We start from the raw sequence: 27,988 nt of genomic DNA on the forward strand, positions 1-27,988 counted from the left end.
TAGCAGAAGGTGTGGGCTGTAGCTCCCAGGGGCGTACGCAGGATTTTAACAAGTTGCAATCAAAGCATTCAGAAGCTGTATGAGGGCGTGGCCCCTCATCCCGCATCCCCGTGAAGATTTCATAGCTCCCGCTTTTGGGTTTTGAAATTGGCGCCAATGCGTCAGACTTTTGAGAGTATTACACGATCCTCTGTCATCCTCGATCTGAAATAGGACTTCAGTCGTCGCGTGGCACTGAACGACATAACAATATGTTTGGAAATCATCTGTAGACTACCATGATTAAGAAAATTATAGTTTTTATCCTCATCATTTAAATAAAACTACGTATGTAAACATTTAATTCTTTCCCCTTGTTATGAAGATAAGATCGCCAAATTTTTTTCGCAGTCCAGTGACTGCAGGCCTATAGGCTGCGTACGCCCCTGGCTCCAACAATTTCTTCTGAGACTAACTTCAAATGTTAACTGGTTAATTTTTCTCTCAGTCTCACGCCTGCCTACCTTACCTCACTTACATACGCTTTCAACTTTCAGGCCAATATCATTTTTCAATTATTTTTTGTCTTATTCGTCGAGTTAGCACTTTTTCTGTTAAGAAATAGATTAGTCTTCAACTGTGTCAAATACAATGATATCTAAACTCATTGAACCAAGTGCCGTAGACATAGGTCGAGATTTCAAAGAATGATTCAATTTATGAAAACTTTTAATAAAAAAACATTAAAAAAATTGGGGAGGGGAGTCTTTTGAATGCTCGGAACCCCTCTGGATCCGCCACTGAACCAGAATCATATTCGGCTCATATCTTAGTCTCTAGGAAGTCCTTATCGTCAGTAGCCTGTGACGTCAGAGGTGTTACTATGACTGCAGTTCTTCTTTCTCGCGAGAACTCAGGCATGACGCACGGGTGGGTAGAGGTCCGTCCGCGCGGCTCAAAGTCTTTTTGCTTATTCCTCTTTTCCTTGAAAGGTGCATTCATCGCTTCCTTAAGTCTCCTAAGTGGGGAACTACTGCGGCTTCCATGGTAACTATCACTCTTGTCGACGTCCTGTTCGCTGAGGATGCGTTGCGGTTCCCGTTCGTGATTCGTGTACATTGGAGGTATAATGAATAATTCGGAATCTGACAGCGAGAGTTTTCGTTTGGACGCAAATAAATAAGGCTTCAGTAGCGCATGATCGTCCTCGCTGTCTTCGGGCGGAGGGGAGGTCGCAAAGTCTTTATACTCCGCAAGGTCATCTTTGTACCCCATGACGTCATACGTGCTGATTTTCGGCGCAATTCTCGCGACGGGTCTGGCGTCATTCATGTAGTCATTAGTTGCGTCACTTCTCGTATCTTCATCTGACGGCACTACTTCCGGTGGTTTGTTCAAGTGGTCTTGTAATGGGTTAAAGCTCCCGTTGGCCTTCGTGTCGTCCACCGGTGGTTTGGAGAGAGAAAGCGTCGGCGTCGAGTCATAGATGCGATTCTCGCCTTTCAAGCTGCGGCTCTTTAGTAAGATAATACCGTTCGCTTCAGCGGGCTTCGGTTGCTTATCCTCCTCCATGCTGATTGGAGCTCCGCGTCTTGGGCGTCTCCGCTGAATAATCAGATCGCTGGCGATGCTATCATCACTGCCTCGCTGCGTGTCGTTGAAAGCATCTCGGCTTAGTAATGGAGAACATGGGCTTTTCTCGTCGTTTGCGCACGGTTCTGGTTCCAGTAGATTATTACGGGCGCGACGTGGTATCATTTCTGGGCTGTTAGAGCCTGTGGATGTCACGAAACTCTCTCCGTCCGCATCACGATTTGGCTTCTTTTTGCGTCTCGAGCTTAGCTCCAGCGGTTTCGCCAATAAGCCGGGAACTCCACCAAGTACAAGTCTACGCTGCTTGACCGGAAGCTTCAGCCTTGCTTGCGCATGCGCGTAGTATAAATTAAAGTTGCTGCCTATGACCGAAATAGGCAGGGCCACGATGAGGACGCCGCATATCGCGCATGCGCCACCGATGATCTTACCAGGCCATGTTTGCGGCGTCATGTCACCGTAACCGACGGTTGTCATGGTGATGAGACACCACCAAAACGATTCTGGTACTGAAGTGAATTGTGCGCCTCTACCTTCAATGATCACCTCCACGTAGTAGACGATGCTGGAAAACATCACCATTGGAATGAGCACCATAAGAAGCAGGAGCACAAGCTCGTGTGAACTCGCCTTTAGCGTCTGAATCATGATCTGTAGCCCGTAGGACAACTTGATGAAGCGAAAAAGGCGCATGATTCGGATCACTAGGAACATGCGCACAATGGGGTTAGGGTAGAAGATGTTCACGTAGAACGGAATGATGGCCACGAAGTCGATCCAATTCATGATACCGCGACAGAAGTGTAGCTTTGAGGGGCAGGAGATCAGACGCATGAACAATTCAAAGCTAAAGAATATACTGCAGAACATCTCGATATGATCCAGACCTTCCCGCGAGCCCATGATATTATTTTTACGGATAGCTGGCATGGTGGTGGCGCAGAATGTGGCGATGGACAGCGCGATAAACAGGCAGGATGTGTAGGAAAATATCTAGGGAGAGACGCAAGTATCAATATGTTAATGAATCTTTAACCCGGCCCATTACAATGCGAGCTAGTGAACCGAAATAGAATACGACATGATGATAGGTATAAACATAGAAGGTGTAACATAGTAGTACAGTAAAAAACCCGCGTGTAAGCACCTAGATTTTTTCAAGTCTAGCCAAACAGGTTCTTATATTTTGGGGCACTTACTAATAAAAAGTAATCCTGAGAACGCGCCTGGGACGCGTTCTCACAGTGTAACCTATTTGGAATAGCTCATGAAGAACCCCGAAAATCGAACTCTGAAGGAGACAAGGATCAGTCTTTATCAATATATGCGTGTTGGGACTCATTCAATGGTAATAGCCACAGCCGAACTTGAACCCAGCCTTTTTGGCGCGACATCTATCATCGAGCAAAGCATTTTTTGATCACACGATAGCTCCAGCTGATGAGAACTCTGATAACCAATTTTGATTTATCTTAGAAGTTTAATCGGAATTCAACTTCCATTTAATAATAATCCAATCATTTGCAACAAGGCCAAACCCACGATAGACCGGAGGTTATTGTTATCTCCGTTCGTATTGAGCAATTATATTCTTAGCGAAAACGCACACTTATGTCTTGTGTATCTTTCTCAAAGTCTTGCTATCTTCTTCCCACCTCCCCCCCCCCCCCCCCCCCGACACACACACGCGTGGAAGAGGATCATCCTACTGCTCACTAATTCATGGATGTTTAAGGCCAATTAAGATATTTTTATTATTTTTTGCCTGGGGAAAACGCGATAGAACATTGTGTCTTGCATCACGTAGATACATCATGCTGGGACACGACTTAATCGTTGCACACATACGACGTCTACGATTTGGGAAAAACAAATTAAAGCATCTATTGTTACTGTTTACAGACAAAAATAAAAATTCAGATAGCTTCTTTGCTAGGTGAAAGCGGTAGAACTTTCTTCACGCTGGGACGTAGAAGCTTGTCAAGCTTTAATCGTTGCACGCTGATGACGCCCACGGTCCAAAAACTTAGGGAACGCTTTAAAAATTTAGCGACAAACAACAAATATAAGATTGTCAGAAAATTGGTGAAAATGGGGATCTTGCAATCTCGGGTACCGTGCGCCTAGCGTTGATGGGAAATCGAGGAACAGGAATCAAGGACTTTGGATCATAGAAGCTTTACATTTTGTTATGCATTAAAACAAATCCATATCCATAGACTGTGAGCGCTAATATAATGAAGAATGGAAGATAGAATGCATTTCTTAGAGTTTCATCAAATGGATTTAGTTATTGCTGAAATGTACATCTCATTTGTATTGGCTTTTTTCTGTTTATGTAGCCTGTAATGAAGGCCATACAGGCTATGTTTATGCTTCAGAAAAAGATTCGTCACACCGGTAAAATCCAGAGTCTTTTCAAAAGTTGTTAGCTCTGTTTCAAGGTGATAGACATAAAAATCAGTCAATTTCAATCTCTCTTGATCGGGCGCCAGCTCATGATTTCCACAGATGTCATAGAAATTGGTTTCCGATCCATTATGAATAAATTAAGAAATGTCGACACAGAAATCTGCACCTGTGATTTGAGTATTTCTCACGAAAAAGGTGAATAACAAATCCTGCAACTTTTTTTGTTTCATTCAAAATCTCGCCACGAGACAAAAAAAAGGATTCGGACCAAAAAATCATGCAAAAGATGTAAAGACCATAAATTATCTGCCTAATTTGGACAAAGAAATCTCTCGGTTTTTGAAAGAAAATAAATGCAAGAGAAAAAAAACACATAGAGCCGAAGCAAAGTCAATCTCCTGGAACTTAGCAGGTTGACAGGTCTACTTTCTATCTTAATTAGCACTCAAAAAGTACTTAAACATTCATTTTTTTTTCGTTTATGCCTTAACCATGTGAATCTTAATCGTCTTGCATATGATATTAATGTTAGGAGGGAAATCTTTAACTCCTCACAAATTGCTTCATAGCTAAAACGATAGTGGTAAAACGAACAAATGTACCCATGTCTGTTGATACAACATTTGGCAAACACAACTTACGTTTGTAGCTCGTTTATGAAGTCGCAAGCTCGCTCACACCTTTTTATATGTTATGCATTGATACAAGATTAACTGTACCTTAGCCATCTTCGAGGAGTGTGGTTCATCTAACGTCTCCCATAATTGAGGCTGTATTCGTTTCCAGCAGTTCAGCTCATTGATACTACCATACGATCCCATATGATTTTCCGCCGGTTCGTCCTTTAGATCATTAAATCCCGGTCCCACGAAAGCTTTCAGATTTTCCTCAGCTTCACGATGCTGTGTGTACGTCCCCCAGCAACACGGCTCCATTTGTTTTTCATCGATTCCCCAAAATATCAGCTCCTCCTCAAACATCGGCCCGCACATTTCCGTTGGGCAGTGGAGTTTACCGGTGCGGTAGAAATTCAAAACTTGACAAAAAGCGGTAGGATGGCGATCGAAAAAGTATTCCCTTTTATTGTCTTCGTTAACGGTAGAGTTCTCCGCGATCCAAGACAGCCTTGTGTCGGGAATGTTCTGCAAGGTAGAGACGCTTGTTTCATGGCGGAAACCTCCGACGTTGATTATAATACGGGAACTGTCAGCGATTTTTGTTTGGCAATCCGTTGCTGCAAAATCCATTCTACTTCAAACAAAATTGTCTTTTCTCACCACATTGAAATCCACCCTGAAAAACAGACAGAAAAAAAACATCTTATCTGAAAGCAGCCTAACTTCTTTAAGCCGTTACAAGCTAAGCACTTGATTTACCAGATCAGTCTTTCCTTCGTTCATTTTGACAGTACGTGCTGTTTGTCTTTTGTGAATAGTAATGCAATAGCTGGCTTAGAAACTGTCAAAATAACAAAAGCACGATGCTGAGCGAGCTATCCCGTGGATTGTACTTCTAGACGATATGGTGCTCCAATGATAATACTTGATACTTTCCTCACACTGCGATTTTTACCCTGAGTTTTTGCATGGATTGGAAGTGTCTGTTGAGTGAATTAAGCCTGTTTACATTTTCTTGATCAACAGAAAACGAATTGCAAATTTCTCTTTATTTTGGAATATCTCCAAATGAAAGAAACGCTCTGGTATTTCATATTCATTTTGTCAAATAATATCTAAACGCTAAATCATTCAGTTAGGGCTGGTTGCTTTCCCTTACTTATCAGAAATGTTCCACACGCCTAGGATGAATATAGATATTGTATTAAAGAAATTTAAACAAAATCTAAATGTGAGTATCCAAATTTTTGGAGTAATCATATTTCATAAGACTAGACGGGTAATGTTTCGGTTAAGTTAAACTAATTCCCCTTAGATTTGCTGGGATCCTCCGAGGCATTAGCTGTTTTGCGATATCGTTCACGTGTCTATTTTTTCTGATAAACTGTCATTTGGGCATGGGAACTCGCTCAGGCGCCAAGCAAGCAGATTTATAGCTCGTAGAATCACTAGAATCGTCTGGTTGATTATATCTATCCGAAAACAACCACTGTTTAATTGACTTGGTGAATTTCTGTTTGTGAATTTGCTATGTTTACGTTCCATTTTCAAATTAGTGAGATGTTACTCTACCGAAAACAGCGGTCGACTTGAATAATTTATGAGTTTAACTGTTGATAACTGTTCAGTATTTTCAATACTTTCGTCAACATAAGCTGCTAGAAACAGCTTTCTGGCTTTCATCATTCAAACATCACCATCACCATCACCATCACCATCACCATCACCATCACCATCACCATCATCATCATCACCATTATCGTCACCATCACCATCACCATCATCATCATCACCATTATCGTCACCATCACCATCACCATTATCATCATCACCATTATCGTCACCATCACCATCACCATCATCATCATCACCATTATCGTCACCATCACCATCACCATCACCATCGCCCGTAGCTATTATCATATTCATCTCGCGCCAACAGAACTACTGTAGTTGCTTCCCCATCATCACAGACTGCGACCTTCGAGTTTTCACTGGATTTTAAAATTCTCCTCGATCGCTGAAAAGTCGCCTTCTATTATGATAATAGGTTATTTTTCTTAATTTCAAAAGAGAAAAATTAAGTATTAGATTTTCGTAATTTTAAAGTATCATTTCACTGAGTCAGTCATATCATATGATATTTGTACATGGCGCCACTGGTAAATTTAAAACCTCTGTCTGCCTGTTTGTCTGCAAAGGCCCATTAATCACGGCATGTTTTGCCTTATGATAATACCGACAACCAAAGGCCATCGGTGCTTGTTTATCAGTAACATCCCTAGCTCCCTTAAAGCGCACCGAGGAAAATATTTAGAAAGTTCCGAATAAATCATGCCAAATATAATGCGTAGTTTAAAGGTATTTGAACCATTCCTCTCACTGATTCATACGGGTTAAGCCTGTGTCTGATAGAATGTAGCCATGACACGTACGAAACGACACTCTTGAACCACCAAGCCCCCTGCCGCAAGTTTGTTGAAGAAATATTTGATAATATATCATTTGTTTTATTCCAATCAAGGTTGGCTCACTGCATGAATCTGCGGTTATGTCTATTGCCTTGCTAATAGTAATCTGTACTTTCAAGAAAGGAGAGGCGTTAGAAAATTGTCATATATATGTTATATTCGTACGGTAATAATACGATTTCTTGTATTTTCATTCTTCCCGCGCTATATAACAAAGAGGATCTTCCCGCTTTTAACAAAGAGGGTCTTCCATTCCGCTGGAATCGTCAATTGATGCTTTTTTAGTTTCCATGACGACAGAGCACAATGCTTGCGGCATAGTCTGCCAAAGAACTCTCTCCAACACAAAGGAAAAAGCTGCTTTTCAATGAAATTAAAAGACAAACTAATTCTTTTACGAGAGGCTTAAATTGGCGTAGCGACGTTGGTATTTATCATTACATATTCATCATTACAAACAGGGTGGAGTTACTAGAAGAGGCGACAGGGATATAGTATATATTTATATTTTGAAGGAGGAACAAAAACATAATCGAGAAATTTCAGGTGAAGGAGGAACAAAAACAAAATATTCCTCTTGATCCTTGAGATGAAAAAGGTTCTGAGCAATTCCTCTTGCAAGAAGAATCAGTGAATAAAAATTCGGAATTTTCTAAGGAATGCGACAGAAAATCAGATTTGATATTCTTCGTTTCTAAAATATAATAAGAGATTATCCCATTTACTGTGAACGCGTCCTAGCGATTGCGACCAATTAAATTCATTATTTTGTAGAAAAGGAGAAGATCACGAAATGTTTAGCACACGAGGGCGGTGTAGGAGCAGCGTTTAGTTTTGATAAAAAGTTATGACAAAATTGAGTTTGATATTGAAAACAAGGCTATGATAATGGTGTTTGCATCACCTGTTTCGCTTTAAAATGATCTATGGCGTGCGTGTATGTCGCGTTCGTGTGTAGGGATGGGGGGGGGGGGGGGGCTGGGAGGAAGTCTATCCCCATTTAGTTAATTTTACTAATTTTCAAGCCCCCCCCCCCCCCCCCCCTTCATACACGAAGCGCTCTTCAGTTCATAAATTTTGGTTTAAAATCAACATCCCCTCAGTCCTTAGAAAGTTTTTCTTCAGCACCCATCCCTCTCAAATAAACACCCATAGAGACTTTAAGAGGCCAGATCTTTGCCATCTCATTACCATTTTATGACTACTAAGACTACGATTCAACAACAACACTGCCGTAATGAGTAGTGTCGAATACGAGTAGAGCGTTGTCCTTCCGCTTGAATCAAAACAACTGTAGAAGGAAATACAGCCGGATACGTCACAGCCAGCACTCGAGAGAAAATATTATACACTCGAGAGATTCGAGAAATAAGCTCTGCATTGATAGTAACAATATTTTTAAAAGAGGATATCTAATATATTGAGCTGGTATAGATAAAGTACTCTTTTCTAGTGGTGAGCTTTGAGCGATTTCCCGCAAAGATATAGGTCTTGTTATACCGAGTGGTACGTACTTGTCTACTTGGAATAGTCGTCATAATAGATTAGTGCGATACGGCGTTAAGAGAGCCATGGATATCCAACAGTCCAATACTCGAAACGAGTAAGGAAGAGGAAAAATAGGAATCAGAAAACTAATAACTTATAAAAAATAAGATGAAATACATAAAAAAATTAACGCCATCAAATCTAAACTCACTGGGATTTATTCTGTTTGAAACATTGATAGTTGGTATATTATACATTGATATTGGTATATTAACCAATCGCACTCCTATACTTTTCCATTGACTATTTCTTTTTCGATTAAAAGACTGCCATATTTTTTCACATATCACTCGTTTATTTAGTGCTACTTTGATCTTTGTAATCCCATCCGATATTTTAGTAGGCTTTTTGTGACGTAATAGGAGGCATACAATTGTATTGTTTTCACTAGAAAAAATTTGATCAACAGAGAAGTTTCAAACAGTGGTTTTGATTAGAAAAGAATATTACCCATATTTAATGAGCACCCATTTTTGTGCGTATTATCCTTTGAATCAGGCCAACTCAGTCACTGAATTTCCATAGAAAAAACAATCAGACTGAAAATGTTGATTTGATTTGAAAGGAATGTATCTTTCGCATATGTACTTTCCACATTGGCTGTTTTTTGTGTTTGCGTGTTGTGCTCGAATAAAAGCAAAGATTGTTCTTTCATTTTGAAATAAAGAGCATTTTGAACTGAGAGAGGTTACTTAGAGATAATTTGAAAAGAGACGATCCTAGTTGCTCGGGGAAATAATGACTTTCTTGCCGAAGAGTTTTTATGTCGAATATATCACCTCTTGTTAGATGACCTTCCAATCCTTTTTACAAAATAATTTTCGTTATCTTTTTTCATCAATACTGGTATACTTGGATTCTCAGCTTTTGCTTTAGTTGCTGGGCAACATGTCGCTCCTTATATCAACGCAAACTAATACTTGTCGTAATAAAATCCCTGCCGTCTACATGTGTAAAGATACGACTCATAATCACTAAACTAATAATTGCAAAAAAAAAAAAAGCTTTTACTTAATGGAATTGAATGTTTGTGTTAAAATATAATGATTATTATATTTTAAAACAGGATCGCTTTCAACCGTGTTTAGAAGTAATAATTACATTTGTAGAACAACAGTAAAATTTTTACTTTATTTGAACTACCGGCGTGTCGTAAAAATCACCTGATGTTCTTCGTTGTTTAGCGGGGGATTTTTTTTTATCTGAATTGACTACGAATGTATCAAAGAAGTCCTTATTTTCACAAAAAAACTCAGCCCAGCGTGCTTCCTTGAGGCAAGTAAAAAAAAGATATTTGATTAAGATCTCAAAGGCAGGCCTTTTTTGTGCTCTTAGCAGTTCCACCTGGCTTCTATAGCATCTCGAGTCTACCAATCAAATATTTTCCGTATACTCCATACGGCACAGGAACCTTCTGCATTTCTCAGGGCTCCAAAAAGCCGATTGTAAAGTTTAATCACTAATGTTTTAACCGTATCTTTCACAAAGTACACTGTTTGCGAATAGTTAAAACACTAATACTTTTACAGTTTTTACAAGGTTAAAGGCCTATGCTATTAAAGGCTCATACTACTTCTCATTGGATGTAGAGTCGCTTTACATTTTAAATGAGCTTTTATATAAATCCTTTTATGTAATTAGATAACAGATGGTAAGCTTATCGGCGCTAGTCATTTAAAAGGGGCTAGTTTTTCTTTTCGAATACAGATCTCTTTATTATATTTGGTCAATTTTTAAAGTAACTGACAACCGATAAGAAATTCTTCCATAAAGCAAACTTAGTAGGCAAACAGCGAACCTATTCGGATTACTGTTGTGTTTTGAGTTGTAATTGTTACCTGCGGGAAGTGTGTTGATGTTTACATGTTCAGCGACCGCTCAACAGAAAATCAAACCTTATATATTTTCTACTTTCTCTCTTAATTACAAAAAGATGCTGGACATTTATGCTCGTCTAGTCATTACTTACCTAAGGCCTGAAAAGATGACACACTACAATTCAGCACTAGACGGGGAAACTGCAAACGGAGATGTGTACCACGCTTTGCCGATAACCCGCGCAAGATTGTACGCATGCGCCGAGACTCTTGCCTAATTATTTGCGCCTTGTAGATGTGAGTAGATCTCAGTGTTAAGGCTGGCACCACTCCATCTGTTAAACCAGGGTTTGGGGAACAGCCGACGATAAAAATGGTATTTGGTGTTTTCTAGAACTTAATCTTAGACGCTATATTCTTAAATCCACCAAGTTTAATGCATTCGTATTTTCTTATCTTGCTAAGGTCTAGAGGGTTCTGACGTTACAAAACATAATGACTTTATTTTCAGTGTTACCAGGATAATTTTCTAGATATTCATGAGATGATGACTAGGCTCCTTGATTACAATACTTTTCAAAGCGAAAATATTCCCCAGACAAAACACTTTTTTATATTTCTCTAGTACTACGATATTGCTGGTAGTAAATTCTTATTAAAATAAGCGGAAAAAGCATTACACAATTACAAATATCCCCGACAGTCAACAGTAAAGTACAAACCACCAGACGACAAAACATTGTTCATTTTCAATGCCTCGAACCTTTTATCAGCCGCTGTTTAGCTTTTGGACCCCATTTAGTGTCTTCTCAAATTTTGTCTGATTTTTGTAATGACTTTTACATTCATATTTTCCCCTAAGCGAAAAAAAAAATCAGCTGATCTAGTTAATGGACCACCGTTTATACAACTCTTTTCTATTTGTACATTCGGGCTACCTAACAACAATATAGCAAGTTCTTATCATTAATCTAAAAGCTTGATCGATGTTGTTTTGCTAGGAGGCTATAATCACTTCTCGTGCAGCATCGCTTGAATCGCCGACTGGAAACACCTAAGTTGCAAGTCCCTTTAATTTACATATGAAAAGTACCACTAACCTTTGACCAGTCCTTTCTCCATTTCATGAATGCTTGGTAAGTCTAAATTATTTAACAATTTACGAAAGATAAGCGGAGTAATGAGCCCACATATCAGCTTTCTGGATTATAATTACAAGGAATACATTTTTCGAAAGAGGTTATCTTGTCTTTTAGCTGATGGAGGGGCCGTAGTTAATAAAGAAGGAAGTTTTTGAAACCCCATAACGATGGCATAAAGAAAACTGCAAGAATAATGTCACCTAATGTGTATCGCTTTAGATTTCCTGGGTTAATTTCGAATTACTGCAAAAAGCTATTAACATGTACTTTTTTATTAATTGATTAATAATGGCCTGTCGGAACTGGAAATGATCATGGTTCTCATGGCAACGTTAGCTTAAATTTCTCGTAGAAATGGTCGTGGTTCCCATGGCAACGTTAGCTTAACTTTCTCGTAAAAATGGAGATGGTTCTCATGGCAACGTGAGCTTAACTTTCGTGTAGCACCCACGATTGTGTCAGTATAGGATAAAGGGGGTATCGTCCCTATCATGGTGTCAATATTCCCGCATAGGTTCAATGAATTCCCCATATCCTTAAAGCTATCTTGAAAATAAGACCGCGACTTTCTTGGGTGTTTTACATGCAAGATAATCTTAACCTTAATTTGCCCTTCTCCCATGGAAACGCTAAAGTGCATGTGTTGTCGGTTTATCAAAAAATGACCTCAACGGTAAAATAAAATGATCATTCAAGGACTCAAATTCATATTTCTTTCTTTCAGTATTTGATTCGATTTTTATTGACCTGGCTTTCAAATTAGCTGAAGAGACTCGAAGACGGTTATCGCTAAAAGTAAAAAATACATTGTTCATAAACAATGTTTTAATAGGCAAATTTGTATTATCCGCATCGAAAAACACAAGTTCCTTTTTATTCTATTACATGTGAGTTTTCTATATTAATTAATTTTTCAGAATTTCTAGTGAAAGTTTGTCAGTGCAAGTGTTATTTAACAGTTTTTAGCTTATTTGCTGAAATAAAGCGATTGAAATGTCGCCTTTTTAAACTAACCGGATTTGCATCATAAGACCCTAAAACGCGAAACTAACAGTAGAGACTAACCTGTCAGCGAAGAAAAGAGACGCTCTCCACTGCACATCGCTTTTTCAGCTGCGGAAAAACAGGAGTCACCGGTTTAAATTGAGATACGACAATGTCTCCCTTTATTCAAATTCCTCAAACTTGTATACGAGCGCCGAAAATACGCTTTCTTCGCCAAAACCAAATACTATTACATGACGTCACAATAATGGCAAGGGAAATGCAAGAAATCTCCTCGTGTTGGTGCTGTTACAAGGGATAGCAAATAGCAGGGGTCTACGACGCGATTTCGTGAATGAAAACGATGAATTGCCTCTAAACACGGATATCTCCACGAGCTGTCACATACTACAATTAATGACAAATGCGACCTTACACACTGAAAGGGTATACCTTATCCGCCAGATCTTACCTATTTGTTATTTGTGTGTGAAATGCGCTATTCTTGGGCTGGTAGCACGTGACTAGCCAGTGAATTGTGGGAAGGTCATGCGTAGCCCGCGCACTCTTAGCGGGAGAAGTTAGTAATGATGGAAATCAGAGTTCACCGTTTACCTTCACCTACCTGGTGTGTCAGAGTTCGAGAGAGTGCTAGAAGCAGTCAATAGCAATATTTATGGGTAACGTGTTTTGCTCTCGGTTAGATATTTTTAAACAAAACTTCATGCCTTCGGTATGAATCTATTCAAATCGACAGATTTAAAGGAGACGCGGGACGGATGTTTTTTTTTTGTTCTAGAATCGAGCACTTCCTCGTCGTATCTGATAATCAAAGTTATGGCTAAAAATGGATGCAAGTTAGATAAGACACCATCTGCTAAATCAGGGAAAGGCCTTTATAAAGACCTTTTCACCAATCTCTTTTTGTTGCTGTTTGCAGTAAAAATCCAACGACTGAACAGCAAATATACTAGCTAATTTAATTGCTTTATTGTAAGTTCAAACTTATATCGTTTCGAGCTTTGGAAAAGGTGAATTTCAGTGGCGTTATTTTTCTCGAGATATCTCCCTTTACCACTGTTCAATTTTGAATATCTCCAACCTTTTTACTTTCCCCTGATAAAATACCAGAACCACGACAACCATCACTATTATAGAAGCGTCACAATTGCTACCACAACCATAGCTGTCACACTACCACCCATCACACCACCACCCATCACACTACCACCCATCACACCACCACCCATCACACCATCACCCATTACACTACCACCAATCACACCACCACCCATCACACTATCATCCATCACACCACCACCTATTACACCATCACCCATTACACTACCACCCATCACACCACCACCCATCACACCATCACACATTACACTACCACCTATCACACTACCACACATCACACCACCACCCATCACACTATCATCCATCACACCATCACCTATTACACCATCACCCATTACACTACCACCCATCACACCATCACCCATCACACAACCACACATCACACTACCACCCATTACACTACCACCCATTACACCACCACCCATCACACCATCACACATTACACTACCACACATCACACTACCACCCATTACACTACCACCCATCACACTACCACCCATCACACCATCACCCATCACACAACCACACATCACACTACCACCCATTACACTACCACCCATCACACCACCACCCATCACACCATCACACATTACACTACCACCCATCACACCACCACCCATCACACTATCATCCATCACACCACCACCTATTACACCATCACCCATTACACTACCACCCATCACACCACCACCCATCACACCATCACACATTACACTACCACCTATCACACTACCACCCATCACACCATCACACAACCACACATCACACTACCACCTATTACACTACCACCCATCACACCACCACCCATCACACCAGCACCCATCACACAACCACACATCACACCACCACACATAACACTACCACCCATCACACAGCCACCCATCACACTATCACCCATCACACTACCACCCATCACAACAGCACCCATCTCACAACCACACATCACACCACCACCCATCACACTCACCCATAACACTACCACCCATCACACCACCTTCCATTACACCACCACCCATCACACTATCAAACATCACACCACCACCCATTACACCACCACCCATCACACTACGACCAATGACACCACCACCAATCACACTACCACCCATCACACCACCACCCATCACACTACCAGCCATCACACTACCACAAATCACACTACCACCCATCACACCACCACCCATCACACTACGACCAATCACACCACCACCCATCACACTATCACCCATCACACTACCACACATCACACTACCACCCATCACACCACAACCCATTACACTACCACCCATCAGACTACCACCAATTACACCATCACCCATCACACCATCACCCATCACACCACCACCCATCACACCACTACCCATCACACTACCACTCATCACACTACCACCCATCACACTACCACCCATCACAACACCACCAATCACACTACCACCCATCACACCACCACCCATCACACTACCACCCATCACACCAGCACCCATTACACTACCACCCATCACACCACCACACATCACACTACCACCCATCACACCACCTTCCATTACACCACCACCCATCACACTATCAAACATCACACTACCACCCTTCACACTACCACCCATCACACTACCACCCATCACACTACCACCCATCACACCACCACCCATCACACTACCACCCATCACACCACCTCCCATTACACCACCACCCATCACACTATCAAACATCACACTACCACCCATCACACTACCACCCATCAAACCACCACCAATCACACTATCACCAATCACACTACCACCCATCACACCACCACCCATCACACCACCACCAATCACACTACCACCCATCACACTACCACCCATCACACTACCACCAATCACACTACCACCCATCACACCACCACCAATCACACTACCACCCATCACACTACCACCCATCACACCACCACCCATCACACCACCACCCATCACACCACCACCCATCACACTACTACCCATCACACTACCACCCATTACACCACCACCCATCACACTACCACCCATTACACCACCACCCATTACACTACCACCCATCATACCACCACCCATTACACCACCACCCATCACACTACCACCTATCACACCACAACCCATCACACTACCACCCATCACACTATCACCCATCACCCATTACACCACCACCCATCACACTATCATGCATCACACCACCACCCATTACACCACCACCCATTACACTACCACCCATCACACCATCACCCATCACACAACCACACATCACACTACCACCCATTACACTATCACCCATCACACCAGCACCCATTACACCACCACCCATCACAATACGACCTATCACACCACCACTCATCACACTACCACCCATCACACCATCACCCATTACACTGCCACCCATCACACTACTACCCATGACACTACAACCCATCACACTACCACCCATCACACCACCACCCATTACACCACCACCCATCACACTACCACCCATCACACTATCACCCATCACACCACCACCCATCACACTATCATGCATCACACCACCACCCATTACACCACCACCCATTACACTACCACCCATCACACCATCACCCATCACACTATCACCCATCACACTACCACCCATCACACCACCACCCATCACACAACCAAACATCACACCACCACCCATCAAACTATCATGCATCACACTACCACCTATCACACCACCACCCATCACACTACCACCCATCACACTATCACCCATCACACCACCACCCATCACACTATCATGCATCACACCACCACCCATTACACTACCACCCATCACACCATCACCCATCACACTATCACCCATCACACTACCACCCATCACACCACCACCCATCACACCACTGCCCATCACACTACCACTCATCACACTACCACCCATCACAACACCACCAATCACACTACCAACCATCACACCACCACACATTACAACACCACCCATCACACTATCACCCATTACACTATCACCCATCACACCAGCACCCATTACACCACCACCCATCACACTACCACCTATCACACCACCACCCATCACACTACCACCCATCACACCATCACCCATTACACTACCACCCATCACACCACCACCCATCACACCACCACCTATCACACCATCACCCATTACACTACCACCCATCACACCATCACCCATTACACTACCACCCATCACACCACCACCCATTACACCACCACCCATTACACCACCACCCATCACACTACCATGCATCACACCACCACCCATTACACCATCACCCATTACACTACAAACCATCACACTATCACCCATCACACAATCACCCATTACACTATCACACTACCACCTATCACACCACCACCCATTACACTACCACCCATCACACTACTACCCATTACACCACCACCCATCACACTACCACCCATCACACCACCACCCAGCACACCACTACCCATCACACTACCACTCATCACACTACCACCCATCACACTACCACCCATTACACCACCACCAATCACACTACCACCCATCACACTACCACCCATCACACCACCACCCATCACACTACCACCCATTACACCACCACCCATCACACTACCACCCATTACACCACCACCCATTACACTACCACCCATCACACCACCACCCATTACACCACCACCCATCACACTACCACCTATCACACCACCACCCATCACACTATCATGCATCACACCACCACCCATTACACTACCACCCATTACACCATCACCCATCACACAACCACACATCACACTACCACCCATTACACTATCACCCATTACACTATCACCCATCACACCACCACCCATCACACTATCATGCATCACACCACCACCCATCACACTACCACCCATCACACTACCACCAATCACACTACCACCCATCACACCACCACCAATCACACTACCACCCATCACACTACCACCCATCACACCACCACCCATCACACCACCACCCATCACACCACCACCCATCACACTACTACCCATCACACTACCACCCATTACACCACCACCCATCACACTACCACCCATTACACCACCACCCATTACACTACCACCCATCATACCACCACCCATTACACCACCACCCATCACACTACCACCTATCACACCACAACCCATCACACTACCACCCATCACACTATCACCCATCACCCATTACACCACCACCCATCACACTATCATGCATCACACCACCACCCATTACACCACCACCCATTACACTACCACCCATCACACCATCACCCATCACACAACCACACATCACACTACCACCCATTACACTATCACCCATCACACCAGCACCCATTACACCACCACCCATCACAATACGACCTATCACACCACCACTCATCACACTACCACCCATCACACCATCACCCATTACACTGCCACCCATCACACTACTACCCATGACACTACAACCCATCACACTACCACCCATCACACCACCACCCATTACACCACCACCCATCACACTACCACCCATCACACTATCACCCATCACACCACCACCCATCACACTATCATGCATCACACCACCACCCATTACACCACCACCCATTACACTACCACCCATCACACCATCACCCATCACACTATCACCCATCACACTACCACCCATCACACCACCACCCATCACACAACCACACATCACACCACCACCCATCAAACTATCATGCATCACACTACCACCTATCACACCACCACCCATCACACTACCACCCATCACACTATCACCCATCACACCACCACCCATCACACTATCATGCATCACACCACCACCCATTACACTACCACCCATCACACCATCACCCATCACACTATCACCCATCACACTACCACCCATCACACCACCACCCATCACACCACTGCCCATCACACTACCACTCATCACACTACCACCCATCACAACACCACCAATCACACTACCAACCATCACACCACCACACATTACAACACCACCCATCACACTATCACCCATTACACTATCACCCATCACACCAGCACCCATTACACCACCACCCATCACACTACCACCTATCACACCACCACCCATCACACTACCACCCATCACACCATCACCCATTACACTACCACCCATCACACCACCACCCATCACACCACCACCTATCACACCATCACCCATTACACTACCACCCATCACACCATCACCCATTACACTACCACCCATCACACCACCACCCATTACACCACCACCCATTACACCACCACCCATCACACTACCATGCATCACACCACCACCCATTACACCATCACCCATTACACTACAAACCATCACACTATCACCCATCACACAATCACCCATTACACTATCACACTACCACCTATCACACCACCACCCATTACACTACCACCCATCACACTACTACCCATTACACCACCACCCATCACACTACCACCCATCACACCACCACCCAGCACACCACTACCCATCACACTACCACTCATCACACTACCACCCATCACACTACCACCCATTACACCACCACCAATCACACTACCACCCATCACACTACCACCCATCACACCACCACCCATCACACTACCACCCATTACACCACCACCCATCACACTACCACCCATCACACTGCAACCCATCACACTACCACCCATTACACCACCACCCATCACACTACCACCCATTACACCACCACCCATTACACTACCACCCATCACACCACCACCCATTACACCACCACCCATCACACTACCACCTATCACACCACCACCCATCACACTATCATGCATCACACCACCACCCATTACACTACCACCCATTACACCATCACCCATCACACAACCACACATCACACTACCACCCATTACACTATCACCCATTACACTATCACCCATCACACCACCACCCATCACACTATCATGCATCACACCACCACCCATTACACCACCACCCATCACACTACGACCTATCACACCACCACCCATCACACTACCACCCATCACACCATCACCCATTACACTACCACCCATCACACTACCACCCATCACACTACAACCCATCACAATACCACCCATCACACCACCACCCATGACACCACCACCCATCACACTACCACCTATCACACCACCACCCATCACACTACCACCCATCACACTATCACCCATCACACCACCACCCATCACACTATCATGCATCACACCACCACCCATTACACTACCACCCATCACACCATCACCCATCACACTATCACCCATCACACTACCACCCATCACACCACCACCCATCACACAACCACACATCACACCACCACCCATCACACTATCATGCATCACACCACCACCCATTACACCACCACCCATCACACTACCACCAATCACACTACCACCCATCACACCAGCACCCATCACACAACCACACATCACACCAGCACCCATAACACTACCACCCATCACACTACCACCCATCACACCATCACCCATCACACTACCACCCATCACACTACCACCCATCACACCACCACCCATCACACAACCACACATCACACCACCACCCATCACACTATCATGCATCACACCACCATCCATTACACTACCACCTATCACACCATCACCCATCAAACAAGCACACATCACACTACCACCCATCACACCACCACCCATCACACCACTACCCATCACACTACCACTCATCACACTACCACCCATCACAACACCACCAATCACACTACCAACCATCACACCACCACCCATTACAACACCACCCATCACACTACCACCCATTACACTATCACCCATAACACCAGCACCCATTACACCACCCATCACACTACCACCTATCACACCACCACCCATCACACTACCACCCATCACACCATCACCCATTACACTACCACCCATCACACCACCACCCATCACACCACCACCCATCACACCACCACCTATCACACCATCACCCATTACACTACCACCCATCACACCATCACCCATTACACTACCACCCATCACACCACCACCCATTACACCACCACCCATTACACCACCACCCATCACACTATCATGCATCACACAACCACCCATTACACTACCACCCATCACATTATCACCCATCACACAACCACACATCACACTATCACCCATTACGCTATCACCCATCACACCAGCACCCATCACACCAGTAGCCATCACGCCACCACCCATCACACTACCACCAATCACACTACCACCCATCACACCAGCACCCATCACAAACCACACATCACACCAGCACCCATAACACTACCACCCATCACACTACCACCCATCACACTATCACCCATCACACTACCACCCATCACACTACCACCCATCACACCACCACCTATCACACCACCACCCATTACACTACCACCCATCACACCATCACCCATTACACTACCACCCATCACACCATCACCCATTACACCACCACCCATTACACCACCACCCATCACACTATCATGCATCACACCACCACCCATTACACTACCACCCATCACATTATCACCCATCACACAACCACACATCACACTATCACCCATTACACTATCACCCATCACACCAGCACCCATCACACCAGTAGCCATCACACCACCACCCATCACACTACCACCAATCACACTACCACCCATCACACCAGCACCCATCACAAACCACACATCACACCAGCACCCATAACACTACCACTCATCACACTACCACCCATCACACTATCACCCATCACACTACCACCCATCACACTACCACCCATCACACCACCACGAATCACACAACCACACATCTCACCACCACCCATCACACTATCACCCATAACACTACCACCCATCACACCACCTTCCATTACACCACCACCCATCACACTATCTTCTCGTTAAGAAGTCAGAGCAAATGGATTCTGGATTAGCTGAGGTCAAATAAACGAACAGGTTAAATCTGATATGGTGAGACCCAAAGCTCTGAAAATTTGGTGGTTTAGTTATTTATCTTTCCAATCCAGCGTCTTTAATATGATAGAAGCAGTTCTAGGAGTATGTTCCTAGCTAACTAATCCTTAGAGTTGTCAAATTGTTTTGAGATCAGTGAATGTTTTACATTCTCGGCCATATCATAATACAATTATGAAGATTTCTCGACATTCCAGAGAGGATACGGAAGATAGCGTCAGGCTTCTTTTTAGCTCTGCAATATCTTACAAATAAAATTGCGTGTTTTCAGATGATTTGTTTTATCGCGGGAAAACAATATGCACATCTCGAGCGTTTCGAGAACGAGCTAATTTCGTAACATAAATTGAAGGTAATTTTTATCAAAGTATGAACCGTAAAACTGTACATAGTGAGGCAAAACTATTTTTCTTTATTCCCAACACAGTTTCGAATGTCCCCCTTGAATATTCCCTAATAAATATGACTTGCAAAAATAGCCATAAAATATATATATCTTACTTTAATTGACCTTACCCGAGAGAAGAGACTGGTGACATATAGGTGTACTTCGTTCTGCTAGTTAAATTTTTAAAGGAGTTTTAACCGTTTGCTTGAAGCCTTACCTGTCGGGGATATAGTGGATCTAGCTATCTAGCGTACAGCAGGTGTTGTTTGGAGATCAAGTCGGTTTGTCTTCAATGAGCGCCTGTGATTACAGCGGCATGTGAACGCCAGGGATAGCTTCATAACAGCCGCATGCTCACTCAAACATTTGCCGAAAAACTCCAGCGAATAACAAAACGCATAATGAATAGGAACCGTTGTTTCATGCCACGTACTATATTTAATGAACAGGCAATTATACACCAGCCTTTTTTTTCGTTCCCATGAGTTTTTTTCTTCTTCGGAAGACTGTACTTGTGTCTTACCTTTTTGTATATTTTTTTTTTTACAAATCTGCTTGATATGATCTGTGCCTGGGAAAAACGGAGATATACTCGGGAATATAACACAGATAGCGAAGACCTGACACGAGTTGATTATCAATGTTAAGATTTATTCGTGTTTCTGTGAGCAATATCACAAATTTAAATTACCGAGCACGAGCGGAGAATGCTCCAATCAAAGCTATTAAGAAGCACCAATGCGAGGGCTCGCGAAGGATCAAGCACAATTTTCATAATAATAACACTGATATACATAGTGATGGAATATTCACCTGAATAAAGAATAAGTACTTAATTCAATAAAACTTTTAACTTCGTAATTGAGTGTAATGGATGGAATAAAATATCGCAAAGAAGAACACTTTACCTTGAGCCGGGGTTAGTAATAAAGAAATGCAAATGTACGTGCGTGCGTGGTTGTAATGAGCGTACTTGTAATGGATCGACCCTGCATATAAGTGCAATCAGCTGCCTCATCCTAGAAAATGAATATCATAACTTTCTATCTTTTTAATAACCTTTCTAGAAAACTTGCAAATTAAAAATTTTATTGCAGTGGTGTTACTTTCGAATGCGCCCCGAGTGTGATAGCATTTTACTCATTTCTTTTGCGCACCGTAAGAAACCCCATTGGAATAGTTTGAACAACCACAGACGACACTCAAACCTCTTAAAACGCTCCTAGACGTGTGATTATATAAATCGTGCTTAAGAAAGTCGTCAAAGGCTTATATCCGTGTTGATAACGCGCCTGGCTTGGACTTGGTGCCATGCCCTCAGGCTGGACTCGGTGAGGAACAGCAAAGTAATAAGAATATGGGAGATTGCTTCACCGGTTTCGAATGGGCTCGCGGAACGTTTGATCGTACCCAGGATTATCTGAGTACATGTCCAAACAATTAAACATATTTTAACCTAGAGGCTAGGGCTTAGAAAAAATAATGAATTAATTAGATGCATTTTTGCACTTTTTTTTATATTGAGTGATCTTTTGAACTAATAAAAAAACACCTGTAAATCTCGATTGCTGATTGGCCGAGAGCGTCCATGCATAAGTCTACAAAATAGTACAAAGGCAGGCGCGTAGTTAGTCATTTCAAGCAATAACATTTCCAATTACATCTAAGGGATTTTTCTCCCTCGTTCAACTACCCCCCCCCCCCCCCCCAAACCACCACACACAAATAGGAAGAGAAAGGGCATCTGAAAATACATAGCCAGACACGAGGTTGAGAAAGGTGTTAGATAAATTGAGACCACAAGCGAACATCTTTAATGCACTGGGTAATATGTTCTAGTTGTACGTGAATTTGACTAAATACGGCCCGATGTCTATCCAGCAGTACGTGACTTTTCCAGAATACGCGCAGAGCCCGCTTTATAATGACCCCTTGTCTTTTTTTTCGTATAAAAACTATACTTTACTGTGTGAATATATACCATTTTGAAACCACTTTACTGTGGATTTTGAAAGCAATTGAAACGATAGCTTATTTATTGTTAGTTTAAAAACACGAGGTGGAGGTGAACTATTATTCAAATTTCCCAATGGAAAGTGTCGGCAAAATAAATAATGATTGAAATCTGATGGACATTTTATTTTTCAACATTAGAAGCACCACAAATTCTGGCGTACATGATTATGATTGGCTGAGCAAATCATATTTTTGGAGTATTTTAAAAACGTTCTGATATATGTTCTTAAATAGATGTTCTAATAGATGTTCTACTAGATGTTTTCATTCACATATCAATAAAGTATTAAAAACAGAATTACATAGTATTTCGCTAGTTAGAAAATAATGTGATATTTCGTTTTTAGAAAACGCATCACTCATATATCACTCGACCTCGTTTTTAGCATGTACTCTGAATTTGTTGAAATCACAGGCTGGACGTTTTTTTTTTTTTTCATTTAAAAAAGATTATTATTTAAAAAAAGTTATGTGTTATAATCTCCTAGCCATGCTCCTGACAATACTGATTAAGCAATTTGTCGGCCTGTCAGCTCGGTTGTATGGAAACGAAAAAGGCTGACAGAGATATGAGCTTCGCCTGCGCCAGTAAATATCTCAACAAAGGAAACATTTTATTTCGAACATTAGAGTAGTTACAGATAACCTAAAAAAACGTCGTCTTGCCTTTAACTTGAGTGACAATGTTATCAAAATAAAGGCAAAGATAAGAGAAGGCTGAGTGAAGTGAGTCGAGGGGTGAGGTGAGGTGGAGGAGGTCCTGCTAATCTTGACTAACTATTATAAGCGTTACCGTCTGTCGGGTAAACGTTTTTGATTGGTCGAGCGGTATGACGTCATGAACCTGCACAAGCTTTTGGACGAGAATTCTTGCAGGCGCCATCATCGAAAACACAGAAAAACATTCCAAAAACCCTGAAAAGTATTCTGAAACCCGCTTACTGTGCGAGACATCTATGCTTTCGACATGCCTGGAAATGAAGCTCCTCTGAAGGCGGTCCTTAGTGTTAAGAAACAAACAACGTTTGTCTGATGATGATGGGGAAGATCAATGGAATCAAAATCGAATCGTGTCGCCGAGAAATCATAATTTCAGCCTGATTATTCAAGTACTTGATTTTTGGCCATCTGAGATGTGTCTGATAATACAAATGATAATCTAGATTGGGTTGCTTGCGTTGAGAAAGTTTAGCAAAGACGTTGTGTTCTTTGTGTTTTTGTTTGTAACGATTAATAAGTATAACTTAATGGATCCTGCAAAAAGTGAATCGAAAAATATTTTTTTGGAAAAGAAGCGCCACTGTAAGGTACGTTAATTATCGTCACAAGGTGACGGGTCCTGTTCTTGTCGGATTAATAAGTGCTAGTGTACAGACTTTTCCGACTATAACAGGTCCTTAAGTAAGGAGAGGAGGCTAGCTCCGTTACCCTCTTTACCATGCAGGACCGTAAACAGTTATGAGAAATTAAAGGATCATACTAATTTTTGCAGTATGCTCTTGAAAACACAATATTAAAAATTGTTATAAGAGTACAGCTCTTTGTTGTATGTGTTTATTCATACAATCGAAAGCTTCAAGCGAGCTTAGTAGCCTAGTCTTTATTCTTCAGGCTATCCACGTTCCAGTTTTGTCAAAGAATTATACTATGCCGTTATCGTGAAATTGTGACTGAAGAGGTAAACGAGGTAAATTTCCAGAAGCTAAGTTGAGTTGTACAGTTTTCTTTAATTGATAATGCCCTGGTGCCAAAGTTATCCTTCTGAAAGCTTTGAAAGTTTCGAGGTAATTTTGTTACCAAATCTTCAGATGGTCGTTCCGTGAGAATTATTAGCCAATATAAAAAGTATTTTTTTCTGATCATATCATGATTGAAGCAATGCAGTTAAAGTAATACAGTTACAAAGTAGCTTTATTTTTCGTGGTGTTATATTGGACGATTTAAATATAATTCAAAGTCCATTAGCGAATCTGCCAATCAACACCATAAAAGTGCTTTTCTAAAAAAAGCTGAAAGCTAAATGGCAAGAAAATCCAAGCAAATAAAGGCAAGTTACATCGATACTACTCTAAGGCAAGTTGATGCCATTGTTATTTGTCGCTTCTATGATTTGTTTACTGAATTAGATTTAAAGGCGACAATAATTCTACAAAATGTGTTAATTCATTATTATCGTATTCCAAGCATAACTTTATTTCGATCGATTTAATCAACCTTACAAAAATCGATGGAGAAAAAGGATCTATATCACCCGTTGAATATAAAATGCTAAAAATATCGTAATTACAATGCAATTATTTCAATTTTATCTCTGCTTTTCGCTAGACATTTCGCCAGTGGCGAAAATTTCCAATGAAGTTTGTTCTGTTTAAACCTCCAAATGTGGATGTTTTTAAATATTTTTTGGCCAATTTACGTCTTTTAGTATCTTTTAGTAACGGAGGCACAGTCATCGCAAGGAACATGAAAATAATATTTGCTTCTTTTTAATTGTTACCTTCCAATTTGTCATCATTTATAAAAAGAGTTGACAGTGTAAAATGTGTCAGAGCATTGTGCCTTATTCGCGAAAAAGCAAGTAGCAAGTTACGACGTACAATCTCAATTTCATCGCCTCTTATGCCTAAGCCGGGAATATTTGTGCATTGGAAGAAATGCAAAAGCATCATATGATTTGACACATATAAAACCCTGTTTTCTAAACAAGCCTGATGAGTGATTTTTAGGCAAACGTACACCATCGCTAGGCAATGGCATGGCACCGTAACTCCCTGTGGAAGGCCACAATACTCTTCGAACGCGCTGAGAAACTCACCTTGCGTCGTTTGAAAAGTCGATTGTTGGATAAAAGTAGGCCAGAAAAGGTGAAGCCCCGTGCCGTGCCCTTTACCAAGTTGTACGTGTAATAAATGTATCCGCTGACACTTAGCGCCAGTGGGTCGAGAGGCGGCGCAACCGCGACTTAGTGTTGCTTAGTTAGCAGCACAATGAACTCTCCATTTTAGCATTGCAATATAAATGCAGGACCTCGCCAGGTTAGACGCGGCTCGATACCACCAAGCGCCACGACGTACTAATCAAACCAATCCAATTATGTTGTTGCTTGATTGATTCATTTGCAAGACGTCTTCTGGGAGGTTGTCGTATAAACAATTCTTTTAAATCTATCGGTAAATCACTTTGTCGCAGCTCGACTCGTTTTCAGGGTCACGTCGCTGTTGTAACAGCTTTTCACTGGTTTCGACAGGAAGTGTTTATATAAGCACTAAATATCTCGACTTGAAGCCGTCAAACGCCGTTACAAACTTGATGGCAAACCCGGCAAAGGAAATAGAGACGAAGTGATATTCTTAACTTTTTGGCAGCTGACGCAATATGTTTTAAAAAGATGTCTTCCTGAGCGTGGTTCAGATTATCACTCAGCTCTTATCACAGCTCTTTCGTTTTTGACGTTGAAAAAGGGTACATTTAAGATTGGCTTCTGTGCTCAAGGCACATTGTGATCTGAATTTCACAAGCTTTTGTCCATCCCCTAAATCCCCTCGACCCCTTTCGTGTTGTGTGGCGGTTTTAGAGCGTAACACTGTGTACAAAGATAAACAGAATCAGTGTTACCCCCTTATGGTCGGCGTAGGGATTTACTCGAGAGGATATAGATCATAGTAGATTAGTCCCTACTACCTTTCTTACACTCTTACTCACATCTTTGGAATGCTCGTTTTCTGCTTATTTTCCGCGTGCTGTGGCTCAACCTTTGATTCTCGCGCTTTCTTACCACCCTGAAGATTATGTACTGTACATGGCATACACGGCAAAACCACAGGGGAATAATTATACTTTTTATAATGGCTCTTTGCGTATTTGACTTGCGGAAATCCAAGACCCCGTATCGACTATATTATTTCTGTCACGTTCAAATTGCTTTGT

The 27,988-nt window shown here is 42.3% G+C and overlaps 1 protein-coding gene across 11 annotated transcripts; it reads right to left on the reverse strand.

Annotated features, from left to right (window-relative positions):
- Nucleotides 1–386: 386 nt before the first annotated feature.
- LOC5509818 (potassium voltage-gated channel protein Shaw) lies at nucleotides 387–27,907 on the reverse strand. 11 transcript variants are annotated; one of them, XM_032378785.2, is made up of 5 exons: nucleotides 26,877–27,907; nucleotides 22,263–22,345; nucleotides 12,645–12,692; nucleotides 4,704–5,277; nucleotides 387–2,565 (listed from the first exon to the last, which is right to left on the reverse strand). In XM_032378785.2, the coding sequence occupies exons 4-5, from the start codon at nucleotides 5,229–5,231 to the stop codon at nucleotides 802–804; spliced, it is 2,292 nt and encodes a 763-aa protein (XP_032234676.1). In that variant the 5' UTR covers nucleotides 5,232–5,277; nucleotides 12,645–12,692; nucleotides 22,263–22,345; nucleotides 26,877–27,907; the 3' UTR covers nucleotides 387–801. The 11 variants fall into 11 exon arrangements, with proteins under 11 accessions (XP_032234676.1, XP_032234677.1, XP_032234680.1 ...); XM_032378786.2 differs by lacking the exon at nucleotides 26,877–27,907 and adding an exon at nucleotides 22,569–23,727; XM_032378789.2 differs by lacking the exon at nucleotides 22,263–22,345.
- Nucleotides 27,908–27,988: the final 81 nt, after the last annotated feature.

Source organism: Nematostella vectensis, chromosome 1, assembly GCF_932526225.1.
Source record: "Nematostella vectensis chromosome 1, jaNemVect1.1, whole genome shotgun sequence".
NCBI classification, from domain to species: domain Eukaryota; kingdom Metazoa; phylum Cnidaria; class Anthozoa; order Actiniaria; family Edwardsiidae; genus Nematostella; species Nematostella vectensis.